The sequence below is a fragment of the Lipotes vexillifer genome, unplaced genomic scaffold (assembly GCF_000442215.2).
Source record: "Lipotes vexillifer unplaced genomic scaffold, Lipotes_vexillifer_v1.1 scaffold172, whole genome shotgun sequence".
Classification (NCBI taxonomy): domain Eukaryota; kingdom Metazoa; phylum Chordata; class Mammalia; order Artiodactyla; family Lipotidae; genus Lipotes; species Lipotes vexillifer.
In genome coordinates, this window is record NW_006776799.1 from 715,374 (window position 1) to 740,638 (window position 25,265).

Below are 25,265 nucleotides of genomic sequence, written 5' to 3' on the forward strand. Positions count from 1 at the left end.
AGTGACTTACTAGGGCAGCAGAGGGAGTTTGTTGGGAGCTGAGGCAATGGGACTCCATTCTACAGAAGCAGTCACAAGATTCACGCAGGAGATATTAACTGCAAAGATAGAAGATGTTTGAGTTGACCGAACACTGTAATGGAAGAGCATTTTAATAATAAGGATTTGCCTTTCAGGGTCACAATGGTCTGGACGGGTTGAAGGGACAGCCTGGTACTCCAGGTGTGAAGGTAAATACTAAATCAGAAGCACTGTTTTTAAAAAAATTGATTGTAATTTCCCATCGCCATCAGAAAGTATATTTTTACTGAAGGCTAATCATATTCTGAAGCATGTCTTATTTCCTCTTCAATACTTTAAATCCCTCAGTGGTGAGGACTATGGGATTCTGTAACAAAAGGCCAATTATTAATAATATTTATTTAATTCAATATCTATTAAGCAATTGAGATTAAAAAACATGTCAATAATTTCTTCCTCTATTTCCTCTCCTCCTATAATTTTAGTCGATCTCTGCAGCCAAAATAAAAGTAAATAAACATATAATCAGATATTAGAACACTATGTTATTTTAAATAGTAAATTCTCCTTTGCCATGCACTAATTAGATGGGTACATTCATGTCACAATATACTTTTCAACCTCTTTCCTGTGATTTATCTGTGCACACTCAAAAAAATTTTAATTAGGTAATTAAAGTCTCAGAAGTGTGTTATCTCTTGGCTGGGCTCTTCTCTGACAGTATTTTCAACTATAAAATGTTCTCTCTCCTATTAAGGAGATAATGTGATATTAAAGTGAATACCAACGTAATCACAAATTAATGAGTAAGGAATACTAGTGGGACCAGAAATGAACATGAATATGGAGAATCCGTTCTAACTTTCCAGCTGCCACACCAATGGATAAGGTCAAACTCATTCTCCCTGGAGCCTAATATAAGAGCTCAGACTACTGATCACAGCATCATAAAATGTTAGGGCGGCAAGGAGCTTTGGAGACCCTCTCATTTTGCAGATGAGGGAAACTGAGGCTTAGAGAGAGTAAGTGACTTGCCCAAAGTCACACATCTAGAAGTTAGAAGGGCACAGGCTAGAATTCCTGACTCCCACTCTAGTGCTTACTCACAAAGAATACACTTCAGATAGAATCCTAGAAATGAAGCGTCCTTAAATGGTCTCGAAAACCAGGTTTCTTCTATATCTAAATTAGATTACCTTGAAGGAAAGTTCCTTTTCATGTGCCATGGTATTAAATTACCACCGGCACCAGCATCACTACCACCACTACCCCCACCAACATGGTTTTTACTCAAGATAAGAATGTAGATTGGAAAAAAAAAAAAAAAAAAAAGAATGTAGATTGAAAGTAAATAGGACAGTTTTATAAAATATTATGAAGCTTTAATTTTTCATGCATATTTTATAAAAATAAAAATATTGAGTTTTCAAAATAACTTTAAAGAGGGTAAATATGGTTATGTTGAAAGCAATTTATCCTATCATCTCTTTTTATGTTATCATTGCTAATATATACGCCTAGTCTAAAATGATATCCAAAATCTAAGGGGAAAATTGGGGAAAGGGTAAATAACACTAGACCACACCTCCCTGATTCTGCGATATTTGGTATTATCTAAATAAAAACCCATATTTCATAAATTTTTTAAATGTATGTGATTGGCATAATTGAGAAACAATCTATGTAAGAAATGTTACAAAATATATGAATGGTTGAAGTAATAGTGTAAAAATTACCAAATCAGAAGAAAATAATTAAAATATAGAATAAAAAAAACTCAATCTTCCTTTTCCATGTAGGGTGAACCTGGTGCCCCTGGTGAAAATGGAATTCCAGGTCAAATAGTAAGTATCGATTACTTTACTGTAAATCAAAAATGTGTACACTCTTTGCAAGCTGGAACTTCTTTAATGTTTTTGCTAATTACCATTTCCCTTGGCATTTGTATTCTTTGATGTTTTTCTAATAGCCTTCTGCATAGTTAATTGAAATCATTACCTTTTAGCTGGAATTAGAACAAGACCTATTTATTTCTAGTGGATTCTTGCACATGTTGGAAATTGGAAAAAGGAAATGATGCCTGTAACTTTTTCTTAAATTAGCATTCTGGATTTCAGTGGAAATATTTCTGCTTCTAGGGAGCTCGTGGGCTTCCTGGTGAGAGAGGACGTGTCGGTGCGCCTGGCCCAGCTGTGAGTGCTTCCACGTTTGTTCATTTTTATTCTTTTTAAAAATCTTCTAATAGGTGCCATTTAACTTTCCACTCGACTTTTTTCTTTATTTTCTTCATAGGGTGCCCGTGGAAGTGATGGAAGTGTGGGTCCTGTGGGTCCTGCTGTAAGTGGTGACACTGAGGAATTTGGAAGGGACTGAGAGTGTGGGATGGGAGCTATCTTCTTTATTAATTCCCTATGAAATAACACCATTTTAGACACCTTACCAAATGTTCTAAGAGGTCATTTAAAGGTTCTATTTATAAGAACTACTATCCCTGAGGTTTGTAATTGATATATAAAGTAAAATCTACCTCACCTGGGATACCTGGAATGTCTTCCCTTCGATAACATACCAATGACAACAGATTAGCTGTCAGTTTTCTCTTTGCCAACATTAAGTAAGATCAAGCCACTCTAAGCCACTTCAATCTTCTGTTGTTGTTTTGTTAATTTTTTTTTTTTTCCATTGACGATCACTTTATTTAGGGCTTTTCTTTTTCCAATAGCGTTTTGTAGGCTTTAGTGCACAGCTCATACTTGTATTTTGTTAAACATTCCACTAATAACTTGATTTTTTATTTTTATTTTTTTAACATCTTTATTGGAATATAATTGCTTTACAATGGTTTGTTAGTTTCTGCTTTATAACAAAGTGAATCAGTTATACATATACATATGTTCCCATATCTCTTCCCTCTTGCGTCTCCCTTCCTCCCACCCTCCCTATCCCACTGTTTTGTTAATTCACTGAGAGGAAACTTCTTTCCACCTTCTCCTTTGATTTCAGGGTCCTCTTGGGTCTGCTGGCCCTCCAGGCTTCCCAGGTGCTCCTGGCCCCAAGGTAAAAATGCTGGTGACCATTGTCATTACCTTGATAAACATTTTATTGTGATGTGAAAGATAGGGACTGTGTTTGCATATAGATAATTACAGAACGGGCAGCTTAATTAGTCCCTCCTTCGAAATGGATACAGAATGACCAGTTTTCTCAGATACAGAATGAACAGTTTTCTCACTCTAAACTTGAAATAGATGATCTCTCTGTACCCAAGCGCTATGAGCATAGATAGAGATGGCAACATGGAAACTGATCCCCTGGGGTTCCTCTGGGATACTTCCAAACTAGTTGGGACTGACTGGCTGAGAACCAGAGTCTCTACCAAGAGAGACAGAGGTAGGTGAAGACAGCAATGGTAGCCAAGATGGCAGAACCAGGCCAGGAAAATAGGAACACAAACCCCAATCTGTGGTACCAGATCAGATAAGGGAAATTATTGTAATTCTGAAGAAATTTCATAAAACTTGGCGACCTAAAAACAGAGATATGCTATTTCATTATTTGCTGACTAATGCCTCAATGTCATTCCTGTTTTTAGGGTGAACTTGGACCTGTCGGTAACCCTGGTCCTGCTGGTCCCGCGGGTTCCCGTGGTGAAGTGGGTCTTCCAGGTGTTTCTGGTCCTGTTGGACCTCCTGTAAGTAGCCACTGTCATTAACTTCATTGAGTAGAAGGAAGAAAACAAAAAGAATGAAGGTGGGGTCAAAGAAGAACAGAAATACTCCTACGAACCATATCTTTCTCCCTTCCTTTTCGTCACAGGGCAACCCTGGAGCCAATGGCCTTCATGGTGCTAAGGGTGCTGCCGTGAGTATATGGCTAAAATGTGCTGCTGTGGTTTTAAAGGTATTTTAATGGATGCTGTCTCTCCTACCAGTTGCCTCATGAGGGACCATGCTGCGTTTCTTTCCCAGGGCCTTCCTGGCGTTGCTGGGGCTCCTGGCCTCCCTGGACCCCGGGGTATTCCTGGCCCTGTTGGTGCTGCTGGTGCTACTGGTGCCAGAGGACTTGTTGTAAGTGGTCATGGCTTATGCTTTCATCATTCTGAAATACCAGCTCTACCATCATTTCATCCCCATCTAGACTTCGTCTTGTCGTCTTATCCTTATTTCTTCCTTAGCGTTTTCAGTGTGTATTTCTTCTGTAAGTTCAGCACACTTATGTATACTCTCTCCCTCACACACACACACACACACACACACACAGACACACCCCTTCTGCTATCCTAGAACATTACCCAAAGGTCAGTGAGGCACACTTCTATTATATCAGTCTTGTCCTTTCAACCAAGACCATTCATTCCCCTGTAGGTCGTTTAAATATGAACTGAGCATATTTCTTAGAGAACTAAAGCTCTCTTTACTTTGATTTGTAAATAGCCCCTGATGTTTGTCTTCCAGAGAGTTGTGACAAATGTTTGTCTTTTGACCACTGTTTTGTATTGGACCCTAGGGTGAGCCTGGTCCAGCTGGTTCCAAAGGAGAGAGTGGCAACAAGGGCGAGCCCGTAAGTAGTTCTATAATCACAATTTTATGGAGTTACTACTTTTTCAATCCAAAAAGTAATACTTTCACTTTCTTAAAGTTATTACTTTTTTTTCTAGCTAGATATGAACACAAATTTTACTTTTCCTGTGACCCCTTCTTTGGTTTTTTCATTAAATAGGGTGCTGCTGGGCCCACAGGTCCTCCTGGTCCCAGTGGCGAAGAAGGAAAGAGAGGCACCACTGGTGAAATTGGATCCGCTGGCCCCCCAGGACCTCCTGGGCTGAGGGTAGGTTCCAAATGCTCTTGACACCCAGACACACCAGAGGCACCCATTCGTTGAGAACTGGTCAGAATTACCGAGTGCCTTTTCTAGATGAAGGAAACATCTGCTTTCCATCTGCTTTCTTAAATCACTGACTCTCAATCTGATATGTTATAAAATTGGTCTGGAAACAGTGTTGACCTACCTTTGCAGAAGGTTTCCTCCACACAGTCCTTTGGGGTTTGGATGAAGTTTTTTGGTTTGGTTTGTAATTGTATCTCCCCCATAAGGTCATCAAGATTTCTTGCATGCATGCCATGTTTCAATAAATTCTGCCCTAACTGATATAAGGATACTCTCCAATCCTTTTCTATTTCATGTACTTTGTTACAGGGAAATCCTGGGTCTCGTGGTCTTCCTGGAGCCGATGGCAGAGCTGGTGTCATGGTAAGTTGTCTATTACTCACATCCTGGGAAGGAACTTGATGCTTCTGGCCGTGGGTATGTCACTGGAGTTAACAACCTCCCCTCCCTTTCTTTTTAATAGGGCCCTCATGGTAGTCGCGGTGGAACTGGCCCTGCTGGTGTGCGAGGTCCCAGTGGAGATTCTGGTCGCCCTGGAGAGCCTGGCCTCATGGGACCCCGAGTAAGTTTCAGATTGATTTTGAGCAAGTCACACCCAGCACTGTTTCCTTTCCTAAAGGGATGATTAATATTTGAAGACAACAATAAAAAAAAATCAAAAGTTAATTTGTTGGTAGACTTGCTGATGGTTCCCTTTTTAATTTAACTTTATCAAAGCCCAGTAGATATTTTGACGAATTTAGTTAGTTCATAAATTTCCTATTTATTACTTGATACAATGGCTGTGAGGTTTTTGGAAGAATAGATTTATTTTAATATACCCAAATTAGGTTGGTTCTCCTATCAGCATGAATCTTTTATCTCAATTTGTGAGTTTTATATAAGGTGTTCATGAAATATATTAGGACTATACATTATCAGTTTATTAGATTCATAAGTGAATCATTTTTCCAGTGATCACAAAGTGCTGTAATGTATTCAGCATCACACTAGCTCGGAGAAATGACCTTTAGATCTGTAGACACTCTAATCCATAGCAATAGAGCAATTTTTTGCCTCCATTATCTCTTACGGATGAGTATCAACTGTCATTGTACCATAAACAAGTAATAAAGACACCGAATATAGCAATTTAAAAAATCCACTTTGAAAATTACTTACTAAAAGTATTTGTTTTTCTATTCTAAGGTAAAAAAACATATACATTTTGCACATATAGTATGTTGCTCAACAGTTTCTTGAGATATCTTTAAATGGATCAGTTGCACTAAAATTCAGTAAAAGGAAAGGCATTAAAAATAGAAAGAAGAAAGTTTTCAGAGCTCTTTCATACCTCCCAGCTAGTGGCTAATACCCCTAATGTTTTGCCCTAGTCAACAAACAAAAAGTGGGGGGAAAGTGCTTTTGTGAGATTTCAGTTAATTGGAGCCTTGAGTATATGTGTTAGAGTGCCAATAGGAAAGCATCCTCATTTATTTTATAGGGTTTTCCTGGTTCCCCTGGAAATGCTGGCCCAGCTGGTAAAGAAGGTCCGATGGTAAGTATCGCTTATATTTTCAAGGACACTTATTGCACCCTTATCAAGTGTTTCCTGTAGCTTATTTATATGTGAACACGTTGAAAATATATATTAGCCACATACATATCTGAGAATGCAAAGTAATAGATTGTAATTACAGAGTCCAAATGAACACAGGAGCAAAAGGAGAGAAGGAAAAAGAAAAACATGGCAGGGAATATTGAAGAGGGTGACAAGGGTATGAAAAGAGAGGAGAAAGAGGGAATTGTGTACATATGAGATTGACTTGGATGTGCATGTACCGACATCCTATTTAGAAAAGGAAAGCGGATTCATAATTTATTGACACTTTATACAGGAAGCTCTCTACAATCAGAAAATGCTTCTGTTTCATCCTGTGGCAGCATCACAAGCTTGAGGTTGTGAGATCCTGTGCTGAGTAAACTTTAAATAAACTCTGGTTGCAGGGCCTCCCTGGTATTGATGGCAGGCCTGGACCAATTGGCCCAGCTGGAACAAGAGGAGAGCCTGGCAACATCGGATTCCCTGGACCCAAAGGCCCCACCGTAAGAATCACCACAACCTCTTCTCCCTCGGCACTTTTTTGCCACATTTCATCAAAACTCTTATTATTTCTCTCCTGCCTCAGTCCACTCTACCTCAAGGGGGTTCCTTTCAACACAAGAAAACTGCAAGCCACTTACCACAACAAAAGTTGACCTCCACTGTATCATTTGTGCCTGCTGAAAATCCACATCTTGAGTCATATGCTCCTGCAGACATAAGTGTACTTTATTGTATCTGGAGGTGCATGATGATGGATCATGCCTTAAATAACAGAATTCAAGGACTAGGAATCTAAAAAAAGAAAAAAGGCAAGAAATTCACGTTTCAAAATTGTCATGGTTAATTTGACATTAAATGTTGTTTTTTTTTTTTAATGTTTATTATAGGGTGATCCTGGCAAAAATGGTGAAAAAGGTCATGCTGGTCTTGCCGGTCCTCGGGTGGGTACTAACTTCTATGCGGCTCTATCCACATAGTATTCACGTAGGATACACATCTTTTGAGGCCATCTGATATCATTCCATCACTTTCTTTCTAAGATGGCATCCCCAAGCTTCCTTTCACCATCACAAAATGTCTTTTCTCTTTAACCACACTTATAAGGCAGTGAGCTATGATGAATCAGAATGTATATTAAGTCAAAAATATTTATGGATGCATTTGGTTTTTATTTAATTCATTTTATGATTAAAAGGCTATGAATATGCTAGTAGCATTCTCTGACTTTCATAAATTGCCCTTCATCCATGGATTTCCTATGAGCCATATCACAAGTTAGTAGGTAGCATTTGAGCCTTGGCCACAATGTGTTTAATTCATGCTGAAATAACAAGCTTTGTTGTGAGGAAGTAATACATGAGGGAGACTTTGGGGTATCTTAAATTGTCTGACTCACAGGCAACTAACTCTGAGCCTTTCTGTTGAACATTTTAGGGTGCTCCAGGTCCGGATGGAAACAATGGTGCTCAGGGACCTCCTGGACCACAGGTGAGTATTTCTCTCACTCCTGCTCTATTTTGCACTAAAACGAATCTAGTCCCACAAAAATGGGCATCTTTCTTTTTCCAGTCTAAAAGTTATGTAGCTCGATAGCAATGGTGGCATATATCTCTATTTATGTAATCTTTCCTATCATTTTCAGGGTGTCTCAGGTGGAAAAGGTGAACAGGGTCCCGCTGGTCCTCCAGGCTTCCAGGTAAGTCAGCTAAAACATACAGACTACTGCTTTTGGTCAGACTATCCAGCTGTAAATAACTATAACAGTCTCCCGACCACACAGAACATGGTTTCAGAACTGAAGCAAAGAAGCGTACATTTTTTCAAGGCAAACTTTTCTGTAATCCTTTAATAACACACAATAGTTAGTGATCATGTTGATATTAGATATTTCCCCAAAAAAACAATTATTAGAAAATCCCCCAAATATAGCCATAAAGATTGAGGTTTGTCTTTTTTTTCATCTAGGGCCTGCCTGGCCCTGCAGGTACAGCTGGTGAAGCTGGCAAAGCAGGAGAAAGGGTGAGTAAAACAAGTGATAGTAAATTCGCCTAAACTTGGGACTTTCCCTCTGTTTAATACCCTACTGCAGTGCAATTATAATATGCAAAAGGAAACTTCATATTTCATATGTTAATGATAGTGTTCTACATATGTTGGTACTGATGGAGAGAATGAGCCAAGTTACTCATTTTCATTCAAATTACTTTGTTTTTAGGATTGAATGAAACATCACATTATGGAAGTACAATATCGTGAACATTCCATTTAATAGCCTTACTTTTTGTATTGTTCTTGGTAATGTTAAAATACAAATTATTGCCCTCTCCATAGTAAAAAAAATAAATGCACTGATTTTCCATCAAACTAGACCCTGAAAAATTGCTTTTAATGTTTTTCTTGGCATTCAGACGTGACACTGCTATTCACAATCAGGGCATGAGTTCTGAGTCATTTTTTCTGTAATTGTGATGAATGTGCCTCAGTTCAGTTACATTCTGTGGCCTGCTCTCCTTTGTCAACAGTGGGGCACATTAAGGAGACAGCTGGTCAGTAATAAAGGAGATACACTTGGGTATACAATTAACTAGGTAATGTGCAGAATATGATCATTTCTATTAAGAAAGCAGTCTGTTATATAACTAAAAATAGGCAATGTCTGAGATTGTTCATCATCATTATTTATTATATTATCAAAGGAGAGAGTCTTTTGTCACTTTTTAAAAAGCAATAAACCAAATAATGAGAGACTAACATTTTCTGATACCAGGTTCTAGGATAGATATATATTTAATATCAGGGGAATTCTCACTTTTTTTAAATCTCTCCATACACCACTGAAAGCTCTCTTGTTCCTAATAGCCTGTGTACTTATACGCTCATGTAGGTAGAGCCTATCTGGCTTTATTTCACTCTCAAAACTTTTCTAAATATCATAAACATATGTGGATTTAGAGAACATACATAAGTTTCACACTTTATTTTTTCTCATGTTTCGCCTAGGGTATCCCTGGTGAATTTGGTCTCCCTGGTCCTGCTGGTCCAAGAGTAAGTGTTACTTAACTTTCATAAACTTCTCGCAATGTTTTTAAAACAAATGGTGCCTTCTCCTAAAAACTATTGATGACCTCGTAACAGCAAATTCCTGACACTCTTCTGTAGTCAAACATAATCTGCAGAGAATATTCAATTTCTAAACTGATAGGCTTTTTATGTCATTGCTCATGTTTCTTATTTAAAAACCACAGGGTTATAAGAAACATAAATGAACTAATATAGGGATTATATTCAGTGATTTATACAAACAAGTATGATATATTTATGACAGTGGCTCGACCTGAGCTAAGGAAAAGTAATACCTTACTAAGATTTAAAATCAATTTTTCCAATGTGTGTTGGTGTTCAGAGTCTAAAAGATGAAATCATGAGCCTACTTTTATTTTAAATATTAAATAAATTGATGTCATTTGTCTGTGGTCATTAGAATAACTGGAAAGATTAGTTGGCCCCTAAAGTATATTGTTATGTGGCTAGTTACCATATAGCTAGGATGCCCAAACAAATTTACTGTCATAGAACCATAGTATCATAGAACCAAATTATAACAAGGGCCCTTGAAACAGTTGCAATGTGGACTTAAATGTTAAATATTCTGGACCATAGAATACTATGTTGTACTGATATTTACATGCAAATTGGGAAATATTTAGATAGATAGAAAGATAGACACACATACAAATACACACATTTTCATACATATATTCTCTGTTAACTGTATTATAGCTGTTACATCATATTGCATGCAATTGTATAAAGAGAGCATAGATATGAAATATCTAATCTTATTTATATCTGGCATTGCTATTCACCTAAAATGATGGTACTGTGTATAACTGGCATCTATTTTTACCTATGGACCTATCACAAAAAAGGAAATGAATTCCAAAAGTTGAATATTACACTCTAAAAGCAACAAATTTTGGAGCTGTAGCCATAGAACATTAGAGCTGAATGAGACCTTAGAGATTATCTCATCCCATCCCTTCATTTTACTAGTAGAGAAATTAAGGGAAAAATAATTATAATTTGCTAGTAAATGGCAGAACTAGGATTCAAAAGCTAAACAAGTGTGAACTCGAATGTGTAAAATGGTATCTCTGAAAATGATGAACAGTGTAACACTTCTTCTAATCCCCTTTTCACAGGGGGAGCGTGGTCCCCCAGGTGAAAGTGGTGCTGCTGGTCCTGCTGGTCCTATTGGAAGCCGAGGTCCTTCTGGACCTGCAGGGCCTGATGGGAACAAGGTAAAACTTTGTTACATATTGCTGGTTTGGCCCAGTGTGCTCTAGAATAAGTAAATCCTTTACAGTAGTAAATGAATTGTTTCTCAGATTTTTTTTTAATTTATTTCCAGTTCTGTGATGATTTCCACCTCAGTAAATAACAATCTGATTCCAACAGACTTGAATTATTCCAAAAGAGGCAAAACCCCAGTGTTCTACACACATAAATGAACTAGTATGGGTTTTCACTCTTTTCTCATCACACTATTTATACTTTTGTCTTAATCTAGAAACAGCGTATACATTTGGACGCTATTTTTAGAGAATGAACTTTTACCTTCCCAACATCCTACTTCATAAAGTAAAATTTCAAAAAGTAATCTAAATTTTAATAATAATATAATTTTATGATGATAAAAATTAACTGGACAGTACATTCATCCCAAAAACATAAGCCTGAAAACTTGTGTTTCAAAATAGAATCTGTGGTTTAGATCTTAAAATAGATGGAATTACACATTTCTGAAAAACAGATTACTTCAACCACAATAAACAGAAGGTAACATATTACTTCTGATTCTTACCTTTAAGGGGTAAAAATTTGCCATAAAAGGCTATTTTGGTATATGGAAGGATATTGGAAAAAATAAAAGTAAGGTAAGAGGGAGAGAGGAAGTAAGAAAGGAAATATTGGTTCTGTGAGGAAGTTATTTCAAAGGGTTTTATCTCAGGAGCTAGTCAACAGGTTTTAAGTATGTGGAATTGTAAGGTTTTATTAAAAAATGGAAGCTATAGTCCACACTCTTAAGAAGATTAGAATGTAAACATCTCCCCGGTTGATGAGGTTTCTTTCCATATTTCCTGTCTGAGCTAAGAGACTTCACCTTGAAAAACGTTTGTGGGCATTTTTTACTCTCAGCCTTCCATTGTCGTACCCTCTTCTCTCCCATGCCTGACCCTTAAGAGGACTGGGAGAGGTTATAGAAAAATCACAGGCACCCATCCTACTACCCTCTTCTCTTCAGTCACTGTGTCATTAACAGCATCTTCCTCGGTTATATTCTCCCTCCTTTCAGTAGGCCTCCTTTGTGTCTAAGCAGGCGAGCATGCTATCCATTAAATGTTTAAATTGGAATATGCTTCAAGAGTTTGGCTCTTCATTTTCTTCTTGTACCACAGAAATAACTGATTTCACATGTGTTTGATTCAAGGGCGAACCTGGTGTGGTTGGTGCTCCAGGCACTGCTGGTCCATCTGGTCCTAATGGACTCCCAGGAGAAAGGGGTGCTGCTGGCATACCTGGAGGCAAGGGAGAAAAGGTAGCCTCTCAGTGTTTGACCTCAATACATATTGTTGATGAACTCTCACAAAGAAGGCTGTGCAAGGTCAACCTTTTTTTTTTTTTTTTTTTTTTACAGTTCTTGGCAGGTGGTCTGGTAGCATTTTGATATCTATCTATATACATTTCCCTCTGCCACCTAGCACCTACGCATTTCTAAACTCACTAATCTGGCAAAATTCCTTGCTACCATGGAATTTCACGCAAACAGATGGTGTTGAGTAATACATGAGGCTCATTTTAATGCCACTAACAATAATGCCTCAGCCTGCCCTAATTAATGGGAAGAAGCTATATTGAACAGCTGTCAACCGTGCTGCTGCATTAGTTATGCCATAAGAGTGATCAGGCACTGAAGCCCATTGTGATGTTGCCTTATAATTCTGTCCACATGAATTTGTACCTTGCTTGATTACGCTTCAGGAGGGTGTATGGAAATTAGAAAAGAATATTTAACACTAATCTGGAAAGGGCCTTGAATTATTTTTTCCTCATTCAATATTTTATAGAATGGTGGGGAATCAAAACATTACTAAAGATCTTAATGAATAAAAGTATTATAGCATCTTCTGTAAAAACACTGCGGATTAATTTTGATTCAAAAATTTGATCAGAAAACAAACATTTGCTCTTGCTTTTTACTTTCAGGGTGAAACTGGTCTCAGAGGTGATGCTGGTAGCCACGGCAGAGACGGTGCTCGTGTGAGTAGAATTCTGTTGGTACTCAGATTGTTTTGTTCTGTTTTGTTTTGTTTTACATTTCACTCAATTTGAGTTGAGAAGCTTTCCAAAACTGAACTGACAAAAGAGGGATTCAAGTTTTGTAAAAGAGTATTCCATTCCTTCCTGGACCTATGACTAATAATATCAGTTTACATGTTCCAAAAGAAAAATTCAAATGAGGACTTATCCCCTTGAAAATCATAGCCTGAATTTTCTACCTTCCTTAGTGTTAACTATACCAAGTACAAACTACAGTCCAAAATCTCTAGGTTTAATAGAACATTAAATGATTGTTTATCATAGGGCTTTAGAAAAAACAATAATTCTTACATTTTAGGAAGCCAGAACCTCTAATAAGGTCCTGTTTATTCAAATGTATACCCTAAGAATTTATCACTCAAAGAGCAGCCCCAAAGATTAACTGTTAATGCCATGGAGATGCCAATGATAATCCCATAAAGGTATAATAATCCTACTTAGAGTGTTGATATCATGGCTCTTCCAGGCCATAAGCCACTTGGGCTCTTCTCACCTCTCCCTCAGGGCTGATAACTCCCTGTGGCACATTCATCATATCCTTTCTCCAATTCACACAGTCCTCACAGTTCTTAGCAAGGCTAGTCATTTGCTCCTCTCTGGGGAATTTTACAAGAGCAGAGAGTTCAGATCTCCCCAGTGTTCCTAACCTGCCCATGACTTAGTTCCATAACCTTCACCACTAGAGTACTCGCCTCATGAGAGTGGCTTCTAATAGTCTTGATAATTAGAACTGAAATGCTTCAAAGGCTTTCTTGATGTCCACACCGAGTGTTCAGTCACTTTATAAGCACAGCAAGGGGAAACAGCAAGGGTCACTTTTGACGGTATGGGGGTGTTATTAACAAGACTTGTTTTCTTTTTGGTACTAGGGTGCTCCTGGTGCCGTAGGTGCCCCTGGTCCTGCTGGAGCCAACGGGGACCGGGTAAGCATGCATTTTCACTGAGTTACAGCTCTCTGAGCCAATGGCGGTATCTAAAATTCCCTGCCACCCTGGCCCCAAAGGGCCCTGGCAATTCATTTTTATGACTTGGTATAAAGCCCATTGATTTAAAAACTTATCCATTAGTATGGGGCAGCAAGAAACAAACGTTGTGTGTTTAAAGTTCTCTTTCCCTTCCTATACACGTGCCAGGTATCTGATCTATACTTAAATCCCTATCATTTGTTTTAAAGTCTTTTAAAGTCTTTTGGGGTTGCCCATTAACAATATCCTAATGCACTGGGCCTTCTTGAAGCCTTCATTGTAAAATTTTAAAAAAATCAATAAAATACATAGTGTGCCCATTTCACATTGAACAGTCCACTTAAAATAGACCTTATTTATTGTATTGCACAAATTGCAGCAAATAGATCAGCCCTGTGTCCATCTAAAAATTAAAATGTCCTCCTCCTGGTATTGTGGGCACTGATTTATAGTGTTTTGGCAAGTGTATGACCAATACCATTTCACCCTCCAAAATTAATACAATATTATGCAGAGTAAGAATCCATTTCACTTTTCTCTGTGAGATGTGAATTAGTTATCTCTTTGGATGCAATTGCAAACTCTGGCAAGAGCCCACTGTCTACGCCTGTTCCCTCTCCCTCCTACCTCTTTGAGCATTCGTGTGAGGAACACTGAGAAACTCATTTTTGGCCCCCTTATAGGGTGAAGCTGGTCCTGCTGGTCCCGCTGGTCCTTCTGGTCCTCGTGGTAGCCCTGTAAGTAAAAACCTGGGTCATTTTAGACACTCATAACTTCTAGACACTCATGAATCTAAGATTGCTAAGACATTTTAAAATCCCTTTCCCCACCTAGGGTGAACGTGGTGAGGTTGGTCCCGCTGGCCCCAATGGATTTGCTGGTCCTGCTGTGAGTATCATGTGACACAGGTTAATCTGAAAACATTCCAAGTTAGCAAGTAAAGTTGGAACACCTGAACTATAACTGTTCCTTGCCAACAGGGTGCTGCTGGTCAACCTGGTGCTAAAGGAGAGAGAGGAACCAAAGGACCCAAGGGTGAAAATGGCCCTACTGGTCCCACAGGCCCCGTTGGAGCTGCTGGCCCAGCTGTAAGTTGAATTCACTGATGGTCAACACAGCCTGTGTAGTTACCCATGAAATCTTATAACTCAACATAAATCAATCAAGTGCCTGCTATACATCAGGGAACATACCAGATAGAAGACAATTTTAAAATAAGAGTTAACATTTGCATACCACTTTACACATTATAAAAGTTTCATAAATATTGTTTTATCTCACTTCTTTGATTACCCATAAAGGTGGTAATATTGAAGTAAGGACATTTATTTTATATAACACAGATAATCATTTTACATTTCTAGATTTGATTCTAATAGACATGGGAATGATCCATTTGAAGAAAAGAGTAACATTTATAAAGATTGTTTTCTGATTTGACCATCTTTTCTTGTTTCCATTTAGGGTCCAAATGGTCCCCCTGGTCCTGCTGGAAGTCGTGGTGATGGAGGCCCCCCTGTGAGTATTTACAGTGTATTCTGATAATTTTTCTTTCTTCAGAATCTATTAGGGACAACTTGAAAGTTTGGAAATTTTTGGTAATTTAGACTATAATGAGAGTCTTGAGAGTCAAGCTAACTATTTAAAGAAATTCTGATAATGAAGTTAAGATCAGATTCATGGAATGTTAACTTAATCCCAGCTGGAAGTCAGTTCACTGTATGTTGCTACCACTTCACTTGAGCTAATGATAACCAAAGTTAACCCCAAGTAGTTTGTGAAATGGGTAAAATATTTCTTTGGTACCTTTTATCGTTTTGTTGATGCCCCCCTTCTTCTGCCTGATTAGGTCCCTTCCCTTGGTGTCCAGTGCTATCACACTGACTTCCTAGAGATCCAAAGCTCCCCAGGAATCAACTCCACTGACTTCTTCCTCCTCTCATTGGACAGCAATTAATACCCTTGGTCTTTTATTATACCTTCTTCTGTAAACAAAATTATTTACTCAGTGTCCATTCCCTTAGCACCCAGCCAGGTGGTTAAGTTATTAATATATACAGATCATATATAATAATAGTATAGTGTCTTGTCTTCTTGCTTTTACAACCATCAGGCAATGTGTTAGCATTTCAAAAAAGAACTGTCAGAGCCTTAATGCAAAATATAGGCATTGCAACTGGGGGCATGCTGGTCAGGAAGCTGTGTAGAGATGGAGGGTCTTCGGGGTCCTGGGTATATTTAACATAATACCCTACCTGAGGCTGTCACTGCCTACTCTTTGGTCCATCCTTGGTCGCGTGTACTGAGGATTTTCCAAGGGAGAAATGTCCATCTTACCCAAATTCCTGGAGTTGGTGCTGACTGTGGAATTTTGATGTGCTTGGTTCTTAGGGTGCTACGGGTTTCCCTGGTGCTGCTGGAAGGACTGGTCCTCCTGGACCCTCTGTAAGTAAATCACTTCAAAATGTGTCTTCATTTATTTACTCTAGCCAAAATCCCTAGCCTCTAGTAAGAAACTGGTAAGAAACTCCCTATGAAAAACATGCTACTAATATTTTGCTATTACTTTCCTAATCTGAAATCAGTTTTTCTGAATCATTAAGGCAAAATCATCAGAAATTGTATTAGAAATATCAGTTTAAGAGGCTTTTATTCATGTGAACATAAGTCCCCTTGTCCCCTTTTAGGGGCATGGTCTCTTTGTTAAAAATAAAAAACAGAACAGTTTTAGTCACATATCAGATATTTCTATATCTAATTACCCTTTATGGCCAACATTCTGCCTCCGTTGTTAAAGTATAATTGTTCCTGAATTTAAAGGTGGTTTGGCCTCTAATTTAATTCTGATTCAGACTCTCCTGTCAGGACTCAAGAGAATTCAATTAATTACAAAGGATTAAGTCTTCTGGTTAAGGTTTCATGGAAAAAAAATAGCGAAGATGTTGATTTCTTGGAATCCTTTCACAGGTTCATAACAGAAAAATCTTCATTCCCTGTAGGCATTTAATTAAACCTAGTTGAGAGCATATGTGATTCCTCAATTATGAGCAAAATGCCTGTATTGGCTTTCTTCAAAAAGAAACAAGCAGAGTCCTCCAAAACCCAAATTCCCATTCATTTACAGCTAGCTCTTATAACTCGACATAGTTCTGATTCCAGTATGCCAGGTGGCTGGTGGCACAGCATTGCTTTTTCTCACAGATATTTGCCATAGCTTCTGCCTCGGTTGTTCACTTTATTACAGCCCCAGGAGAGGAAGATGAAAGTTGCTTCTTTCTACAAGAAAGACTGTTAAGACTTCTAAACATTTCTCCAAAATGACCAGGATATTATTTTGTTGCTTCAAGTTGTTTGCATCTTAATATTTAGAACCTCAGCTGCTCTCTCCCATTCCGTGATGATTAACAGAAAGTAAATGACCTCATGTATTTGCTCACAGGGTATCACTGGCCCCCCTGGTCCCCCTGGTCCTGCTGGTAAAGAAGGACTTCGTGGGCCTCGCGGCGACCAAGGTCCGGTTGGTCGAACTGGAGAAACAGGTGCTTCTGGCCCTCCTGGCTTTGCTGGTGAGAAGGGTCCCTCTGGAGAGCCTGGTACTGCTGTAAGTGATTTCAAACTCCTCTTTCTTAATACCTTGTGTTGAATTAATATAAATCCCTTATACAAATCTTCAGGTGGCATATATTTGTTGATGAGTATTGCAGGCTCTCAAGTAGAGCTCAGTTGAGCCAGGAAATCTATCCAACAGATATTGAGGTGTAATGGCTTCAGCAGATGCTCAGAAGGCACTAGATGGAGATGACAATAAGTGAGGGAACTCACTGTTTTATCAATACAGCCCTTTAAGCTGTTGTGAGGGTACCTCACTGGTACTGGGATTGGAACAGCATCCCATTGCTGTGGTCACTCTACTGTAAATTAATCAATATCAGTAAGCTACCAATTTTTTAAACATGCAATGTGCAGTATTATTGCTACTCTGAAATGTGACTTTACTAGACCTGGTGCAGTTAGAGGCCAAGGTCAAAATTTGCTTCCCAGCATAAATTCTATAAGAACTCTATTCCCTCACTCCAAGATGGCTTCATTAATCCCAACCACATATTTTAAAATGTTGTCCCATTGGTCTCAAGGAGGAACCAGGTACAAAGAAATAAACATGCCAAGATGTAAACTCATTGTCTTCACTAGAGAAAAGATAGCCAAAGATAGGTTCTACTAATAGGAGGTCATTAGCCTTTTTCTAAACTGAGGATAAACTCATTCTCAGAAGCCTCAAGCCAACCTGTGTTGTCTCCTAGGGTCTTACAGTAATACTCAGTATTTTTACTGTTGTTTAGGGATCTCCTGGCACCCCAGGTCCTCAAGGTCTTCTTGGTGCTCCTGGTTTTCTGGGTCTCCCAGGCTCTAGAGGTGAACGTGGTCTACCAGGTGTTGCTGGATCTGTGGTGAGTGTTTGACACCATTCTTATTCTCATTAACATAAGAAAAGATTTAAAAGCTGCCACTTCAACTGTGACAGATTGATCAGTGAATAACTGCACTTAAGATTTTTTATTCATGGCATTTTCTTTATACAGATCACATGTCACTTATCTAAGAAGCTTTAATACCACCTTACTTAGACACATGCTATAAAGACACAGCTTAACATTATGCAGAACAATTTTTGTTCTTTTTACATGCTTAGAAACGATATAAGCTCTAATTGCATTTACTCCTCTGCAGTATGAAATGCTAGCATCATCTATCCTGTAGGAAGAATGAAACTCTAGAAGTTCTGAATCATTCTATTAAACCTAATACATGACAGCAACTAGGAACCATCTAATCTCCATAAACTCTCTCAACTTTATGAATTCATTTTATTTGGAAAATCAGATGAAACTAGACTCACCTTGTACAGAGCAACATTCCAAAAGTACATAAAGCTGACCATCTAAGTGTGTAGGAGAAGGGCAAAGATGACACTGATGACACTTCTTACCATTATGTGGCCCACTCACTTTCAATCTACCTTCTCGCTTAAAACTGGAATCCCCTGGCTAACGTTGTTTTGGGAGAATGAGAGTGGCACTCAATCCAATGAGAGGAACGTTGTCTTCTCTGCCTCTTTAGGGTGAACCTGGCCCTCTCGGCATTGCAGGCCCAACTGGGGCCCGTGGTCCCCCTGGTGCTGTGGGTAATCCTGGCGTCAATGGTGCTCCTGGTGAAGCTGGTCGTGATGTGAGTCCAGCATTTGGTTTGTAAAATATAACCTAGCAGTACTTCCTTGTGTGTAACTTTGTATCCTGAGCTGAGGTCTACATGTACTCACCACTCCCAGTATTGACAATCCTAAAAATAACTTGGGCTGGGGAATGAGTCTTTAAGTAGCCAAAATATTAAAATAAACAATTCTATAAAAATCTAGGTTGGCAAGTTCTTGTTCCTATTTTTAACAGCCTGAAAAGGGGGCTCTCCACTGGGCACTGGGAGTAATGAAGGCAGATAGCTGAACTGTAGGGGTCAGTGAGCTACAGCGCCTCCCTAAGCACCTTAATTGGCATGGTGTCTTCACAGGGCAACCCTGGGAGTGATGGTGCCCCAGGCCGCGATGGTCAAGCTGGACACAAGGTCAGTATACCTCACTGTTGTTCTCTAACTTAAAAGGGACTAAACTACAGGCCAGATTGATGCTAAGCTTCATTTCTGCCTTCGGCAGGGGGAGCGTGGTTACCCTGGTAACGCCGGTCCCACTGGTACTGTGGGTGCACCTGGTCCTCAAGGCCCTGTGGGTCCCACTGGCAAACATGGAAACCGCGGTGAATCTGTAAGTTTATAAACACCAGTCCCTTAATGCTGTCATCCTCAACAGGCTTTACCTCTGACCTCCCCACACTTGGGAACTGTGGTGGCCTAGGGAGGAGGATCTCGGGCTTGGCTGATAAATTGTGTTTTTCTTTTCTAATTCACAGGGTCCTTCTGGTCCCGTTGGTCTGGCCGGTGCTGTTGGTCCAAGAGGTCCTAGTGTATGTACATGGTGAAGATTTCTGTACAACAGTTAGGGAGGATCAGTCCACACTGTACATTAAAAAAGATGAATAATACATAGACTGGATTTTATATATATTTTTTTAAATTTAGTCCATGTGGAGAGTTGCTACAAATACCTTTTAATCTCTTATATTTCAAATCTATTCTTATTTGTATTAAATTATCACAACGCTTAGCCACTTTACAGACAGCTCAACTAAAGCAGATTAAGAGTTGGGAGTAGCACCCACATGGCTTTTAGACCTTTGCATGTCTTGAATTATCTTTGTAAACAGATTGAACAATATTTGTGGAGAAGTGAGTGTCATCTTTCAAAGGTAAATGTCCTGTCCTTTTTCTTTATAGGGCCCACAAGGTATTCGAGGTGATAAGGGAGAGCCTGGTGATAAGGGGCCCAGAGGTCTTCCTGGCTTAAAGGGACACAACGGATTGCAGGGTCTTCCTGGTCTTGCTGTAAGTACAATGTGGACATCCAGCATGTACACAGATCTTAAAGTCCTTCAACACAGAATGAACTTCCTCACAATTTCACTGCTATTGTTCTAAAATGTCCTACATCATATTCACTTCCCGTTCTCTAACTCCATAGCTCAGAGGTAATCCTATTTCATCCCAACACGAAAAGGTGAGGGTTAGGGGAGATAGAAATATACATATATTAAAATCTCCTGGCAACAATGTCCTTCAACTCCACTTAAAATAAATATAATTAGAGGAATGACTAATATTGCACTTCTGAAGTGGCTTGTAGAATAATTGAATATAATAGACATAATGAGAGAAAAGAGCCCCATTTTACATTTTCAATTTTCTCAATCCAGAGTCCATTGAAACTAAAGTTTTCCATTCAATTTTTTGAAATCTGTGTATCGACACATGTTCTGAAAGTTTGATTTTCCTATTCTCTCTTTAAAGGGTCATCATGGCGATCAAGGTGCTCCTGGCACTGTGGGTCCTGCTGGTCCTAGGGTAGGTCAACTAAGAGACGTTTATCTCTGAAAGGAGCCTATGGCAGGCAGTGAGCCCCAGACCTCTTCTCCCTTGTGGGGTTTTTGCTGGCTCACACAGACTTGGTTTCCTTCTTCCCTAGGGCCCTTCTGGTCCTTCTGGCCCTTCTGGCAAGGATGGTCGCACTGGACATCCTGGTGCAGTCGGACCTGCTGGCATTCGTGGCTCTCACGGTAGCCAAGGTCCTTCTGTAAGTATGATTTAGGGAAATAATAAAGGGCATCACTGACCTAAGGGAATATCTTCTTTAGACCAAACCAAGACAATTACAACAACACATTAAAGTAATCCCCCATTTCTGTATGTTTCCTAAAATATATAAAAATTGTCTGTATGTAATGAGCTCTATAAGCCCATCCCTGCAAGTATGCCTGGGAGCAAGTTGTTATTTACATGAACTTGGATTCTTTTTTACTTATTAGAACATGCTTTCGTGTGAATCTCGACGGAAAACCTGCTCTCATTCTCTCTCACTGTAACCAAATACAAAGCCTCCTCTTTATTACTTACACTTTTCAGGGCCCTCCTGGTCCTCCTGGCCCTCCTGGCCCTCCTGGCCCAAGTGGTGGTGGTTATGACTTCGGTTTTGAAGGAGACTTCTACAGGGCTGACCAGCCTCGCTCACCACCGTCTCTCAGACCCAAGGATTATGAAGTTGATGCTACTCTGAAATCTCTCAACAACCAGATTGAGACTCTTCTTACTCCAGAAGGCTCTAGGAAGAACCCAGCTCGCACATGCCGTGACTTGAGACTCAGCCACCCAGAATGGAGCAGTGGTAGGTTGAGATGTCCAACCAGAATGACCCTTCTCACAAGTTAGGCTTTTCAAAATCAGTTCCCACTGATATTTAGAGTAAAAAGGTACTTGGGTAAAAACTGTATTATGTGAAATCATACCCACTTAATAAAACATTTTCTTCTCCCAACCAGCACGCATTTTCAAGATTGTCTTGATATCTGTTTTTGCCCTTTTCATGGTAATATGTACCCTGATTTGATTTTCATGGAGAGGAGAGGAGGAACTGTCTAATTTAGAAAATAGCCACCCTCTTCCTGTTAATGTGGAGTAGACAATATAACAGTACAATCAGAACTGTTACTTATGGGAATCAGAATCTTTGACTAGTAATTATTAGAACCTATGTGCCACTCAATGAGAGGTTTTATGATCTGGGTCTTGTTTTTTCTAAAAGGTTACTACTGGGTTGACCCTAACCAAGGATGTACTATGGATGCTATCAAAGTATACTGTGATTTCTCTACTGGCGAAACCTGCATCCGGGCTCAGCCTGAAAACATCCCAGTCAAGAACTGGTACAGAAGTTCCAAGGCCAAGAAGCACGTCTGGGTAGGAGAAACTATCAATGGTGGTACCCAGGTAAGGAATCCTACAAACATTCCTTCTCCTACTAAATAATATCTTGTTAGGATTATTTGTTTTTTATTTATCTACATTTTAGCCCTTTACCAAAATGGGCTTTTTAAAAGAACCTGCTCTGTTCTTGGGTTTGGTTATATCCTAGATTGCTTTTTAAAGATGGATTGATTAGACATATCCATATAATTCAAAAATAATTATTCAAATGTGACTTAATTGATAATCACTGGAGAAACTGACTAATGTCATTAAGTGTGAAGGAGTACTGGCCAGCATGTAGTCCAGTACTCATGCCACATGTATTTTCAAGATATGAGCTTTTCTGAATTTCTAATTAAAAGTTTTCATCAAGTTTATTGGTGGGAATTATAGAAAACTAAAGGGGTCTGAATCTCTAGATCCTTGCTCTCTTATTTTAAAAAAGAAACACATATATGTGTGTGTGTGTGTGTGTGTGCACACGTGTGTGTGTGTGTATATGTATGTGTATATATATATATATATATATATATATATATATGGGCTTTATCTGAAACAGGTCCCATTTTGAGATGACTTGCCTCAGCTTGGTAGTTCTTATGTTCGTTCTAGGTAGCTTATATTTCAAAGACAAGTGAATTGAGTTTCCTTTAAAAGTACAAGTTCAGATCTGAGTCCACTATTCCTCTCTATACCAGACTGTTTTTTTAAATTTGACCCTTAGTATCTGAGTCCTTCTTCATTTAACTGGAATGCCCATCTTATTCTCTGTAGTTTGAATACAATGTTGAAGGAGTAACTACCAAGGAAATGGCTACCCAACTTGCCTTCATGCGCCTGCTGGCCAACCATGCCTCTCAAAACATCACCTACCATTGCAAGAACAGCATTGCATACATGGATGAGGAGACTGGCAACCTGAAAAAGGCTGTCATTCTGCAAGGATCCAACGATGTTGAACTTGTTGCCGAGGGCAACAGCAGATTCACTTACACTGTTCTTGTAGATGGCTGCTCTGTAAGTAATCGTGAAATATGGGAATAACATTTATTTGGGAAGTGGGATAGTGGAGCATAGACCATTAAATGAACAGATGAATGAGAGACCAAACTTATTTGATTTCTCTTTCACATGCCACGGAGCAGCTGGGCCAGAGCAGCTGGGCCTGTGAGCCATGGCCGCTGGGCCTGCGCGTCCGGAGCCTGCGCTCCGCAGCAGGGGCGGGGGGGCCACAGCAGTGAGAGGCCCGCGTACCGCAAAAAAAAAAATTACTTGAGGTTAAAAGGGCCCAAACTGTAATTTATAGTTATATGTATTTTATTTTACTTATTAGTATGGCCTACATTTAATTTTTCTTTATGCTTTCTCTATAATATACTATAAATGGAAGAAAATTTAAATTCACTAATAGTAGTACCGCATAGCCACCCTACCACAGACATCCTGAAAAGACAATGTAGAAATAAACCACTTGGAATATGCATTGGAACGTTTTTTTTTTATAAAATTAGACTGGTAGGAAACCTCTCCCTGTAAAGACAGCCCTGATGCTACTGTTTCAAAGATACACTTGTTGATCTGAGACACACATCTTCAGAAGGACATGAGCCAAAAAGTGGTTATTATAATATCTAGTATATAATATTATATAACATATAATTATATATAAATATTATCTAGTATATTATATAATCATATATAAATATATGTTCTGTATAATTATATATTATATAATACAACTGTATGCAATATATAATTATATAATATTATACAAGATGGTTAGGTTCCGTAATAGTGCTGCTTTATGTATATTTTTCTTCTCTTTTTAAACAGAAAAAGATAAATGAATGGAGAAAGACAATCATTGAATATAAAACAAATAAGCCATCTCGCCTGCCCATCCTTGATATTGCACCTTTGGACATCGGTGGCGCTGACCAAGAAATCAGATTGAACATTGGCCCAGTCTGTTTCAAATAAATGAACTCAACCTAAATTAAAGGAAAAGGAAATCTGAAAATTTTCTCTCTTGGCCATTTCTTTTTCTTCTTTCTTAACTGAAAGCTGAATCCTTCCATTTCTTCTGCACATCTACTTGCTTAAATTGTGGGCAAAAGAGAAGAGGAGGATTGATCAGAGCATTGTGCAATACGATTTCATTAATTCCCTTTCCCTTTCCCCCTCTCCAAAAATCTGGAATTTTTTTTTCAACAGTCTTAAACTTGTTGTGGAAAATGTCAACCTTTGTAAGAAAACCAAAATAAAAGTTGAAAAATAAAAACCATGAACATTTGCACCACTTGTGGCTTTTGAATATCTTCCACAGAGGGAAGTTTAAAACGCAAACTTCCAAAGGTGTAAACTACCTCAAAACACTTTCCTGTGAGTGTGATCCACACCATTAGGTGCTGACCTAGACAGAGTTGAGCTGAGGTATCTGTTTTTTGTTCAAAATACAAAGGTGCTAACTAATGGTATTTCAGATACTTGAAGAATGTTGACGGTGCTAGGAGAATTTGAGAAGAAATACTCCTCTGTGTTGAGTTATATTGTGTATTTTTTTTTTCATTTGATTTAACATCAGTACTTTACATCTTATTCCCGAATGAAAGTAAGTGGATCGTTTGCCCAACATTGTCCTCTTCTTTAAATTCAGCATTTGTTCTTTGGCAGTCTCATTTGCATCCTCTCCCATGGTTCCAAAGAAGCCTTGTTTCTCGGACAAGCAGAAAAATTAAATTGTACCTATTTTGTATATGTGAGATGTTTAAATAAATTGTGCAAAAAATGAAATAAAGCATGTTTGGTTTTCCAAAGAAAATATTGAGTAGAATTCCTTGCTTCAATGCTCTTTGCAGTATAAATATGGATTATAGCATCTCTAACCAGCCATTAGACCGAGTATTTCTCATTAGATAGGAACTATGCAAAAAGGGCAGTTTGGTATGGTAGAAAGAGCAGAGAACAAGGACCCTGGAGATCTGAGCTCCAATTCTGGCTCAGCTCCTTCTGGCTAAATGACC

The 25,265-nt window shown here is 38.8% G+C and overlaps 1 protein-coding gene across 3 annotated transcripts in view; it reads left to right on the forward strand.

Annotated features, from left to right (window-relative positions):
- COL1A2 (collagen type I alpha 2 chain) overlaps positions 1 to 25,058 on the forward strand; it is a 36,540-nt gene extending 11,482 nt beyond the window's left edge. For 2 of the 3 annotated variants that reach the window (XM_007450643.1, XM_007450644.1), the window contains exons 11-51: positions 177 to 230; positions 1,821 to 1,865; positions 2,160 to 2,213; positions 2,314 to 2,358; positions 3,025 to 3,078; positions 3,614 to 3,712; positions 3,838 to 3,882; positions 3,990 to 4,088; positions 4,528 to 4,581; positions 4,741 to 4,848; positions 5,218 to 5,271; positions 5,372 to 5,470; positions 6,392 to 6,445; positions 6,895 to 6,993; positions 7,381 to 7,434; positions 7,928 to 7,981; positions 8,136 to 8,189; positions 8,459 to 8,512; positions 9,494 to 9,538; positions 10,696 to 10,794; positions 11,985 to 12,092; positions 12,761 to 12,814; positions 13,744 to 13,797; positions 14,523 to 14,576; positions 14,674 to 14,727; positions 14,820 to 14,927; positions 15,304 to 15,357; positions 16,231 to 16,284; positions 17,279 to 17,440; positions 18,180 to 18,287; positions 18,958 to 19,065; positions 19,402 to 19,455; positions 19,544 to 19,651; positions 19,797 to 19,850; positions 20,221 to 20,328; positions 20,791 to 20,844; positions 20,966 to 21,073; positions 21,403 to 21,661; positions 22,079 to 22,263; positions 23,017 to 23,259; positions 24,076 to 24,222. In XM_007450643.1, the coding sequence (XP_007450705.1) occupies positions 177 to 230; positions 1,821 to 1,865; positions 2,160 to 2,213; positions 2,314 to 2,358; positions 3,025 to 3,078; positions 3,614 to 3,712; positions 3,838 to 3,882; positions 3,990 to 4,088; positions 4,528 to 4,581; positions 4,741 to 4,848; positions 5,218 to 5,271; positions 5,372 to 5,470; positions 6,392 to 6,445; positions 6,895 to 6,993; positions 7,381 to 7,434; positions 7,928 to 7,981; positions 8,136 to 8,189; positions 8,459 to 8,512; positions 9,494 to 9,538; positions 10,696 to 10,794; positions 11,985 to 12,092; positions 12,761 to 12,814; positions 13,744 to 13,797; positions 14,523 to 14,576; positions 14,674 to 14,727; positions 14,820 to 14,927; positions 15,304 to 15,357; positions 16,231 to 16,284; positions 17,279 to 17,440; positions 18,180 to 18,287; positions 18,958 to 19,065; positions 19,402 to 19,455; positions 19,544 to 19,651; positions 19,797 to 19,850; positions 20,221 to 20,328; positions 20,791 to 20,844; positions 20,966 to 21,073; positions 21,403 to 21,661; positions 22,079 to 22,263; positions 23,017 to 23,259; positions 24,076 to 24,222 (3,561 nt within the window). Of the gene's footprint in view, positions 1 to 176; positions 231 to 1,820; positions 1,866 to 2,159; positions 2,214 to 2,313; positions 2,359 to 3,024; positions 3,079 to 3,613; positions 3,713 to 3,837; positions 3,883 to 3,989; positions 4,089 to 4,527; positions 4,582 to 4,740; positions 4,849 to 5,217; positions 5,272 to 5,371; positions 5,471 to 6,391; positions 6,446 to 6,894; positions 6,994 to 7,380; positions 7,435 to 7,927; positions 7,982 to 8,135; positions 8,190 to 8,458; positions 8,513 to 9,493; positions 9,539 to 10,695; positions 10,795 to 11,984; positions 12,093 to 12,760; positions 12,815 to 13,743; positions 13,798 to 14,522; positions 14,577 to 14,673; positions 14,728 to 14,819; positions 14,928 to 15,303; positions 15,358 to 16,230; positions 16,285 to 17,278; positions 17,441 to 18,179; positions 18,288 to 18,957; positions 19,066 to 19,401; positions 19,456 to 19,543; positions 19,652 to 19,796; positions 19,851 to 20,220; positions 20,329 to 20,790; positions 20,845 to 20,965; positions 21,074 to 21,402; positions 21,662 to 22,078; positions 22,264 to 23,016; positions 23,260 to 24,075 lie in introns of all 3 variants that reach the window. The other variant, XM_007450642.1, reaches the window with a different exon arrangement.
- Positions 25,059 to 25,265: the final 207 nt, after the last annotated feature.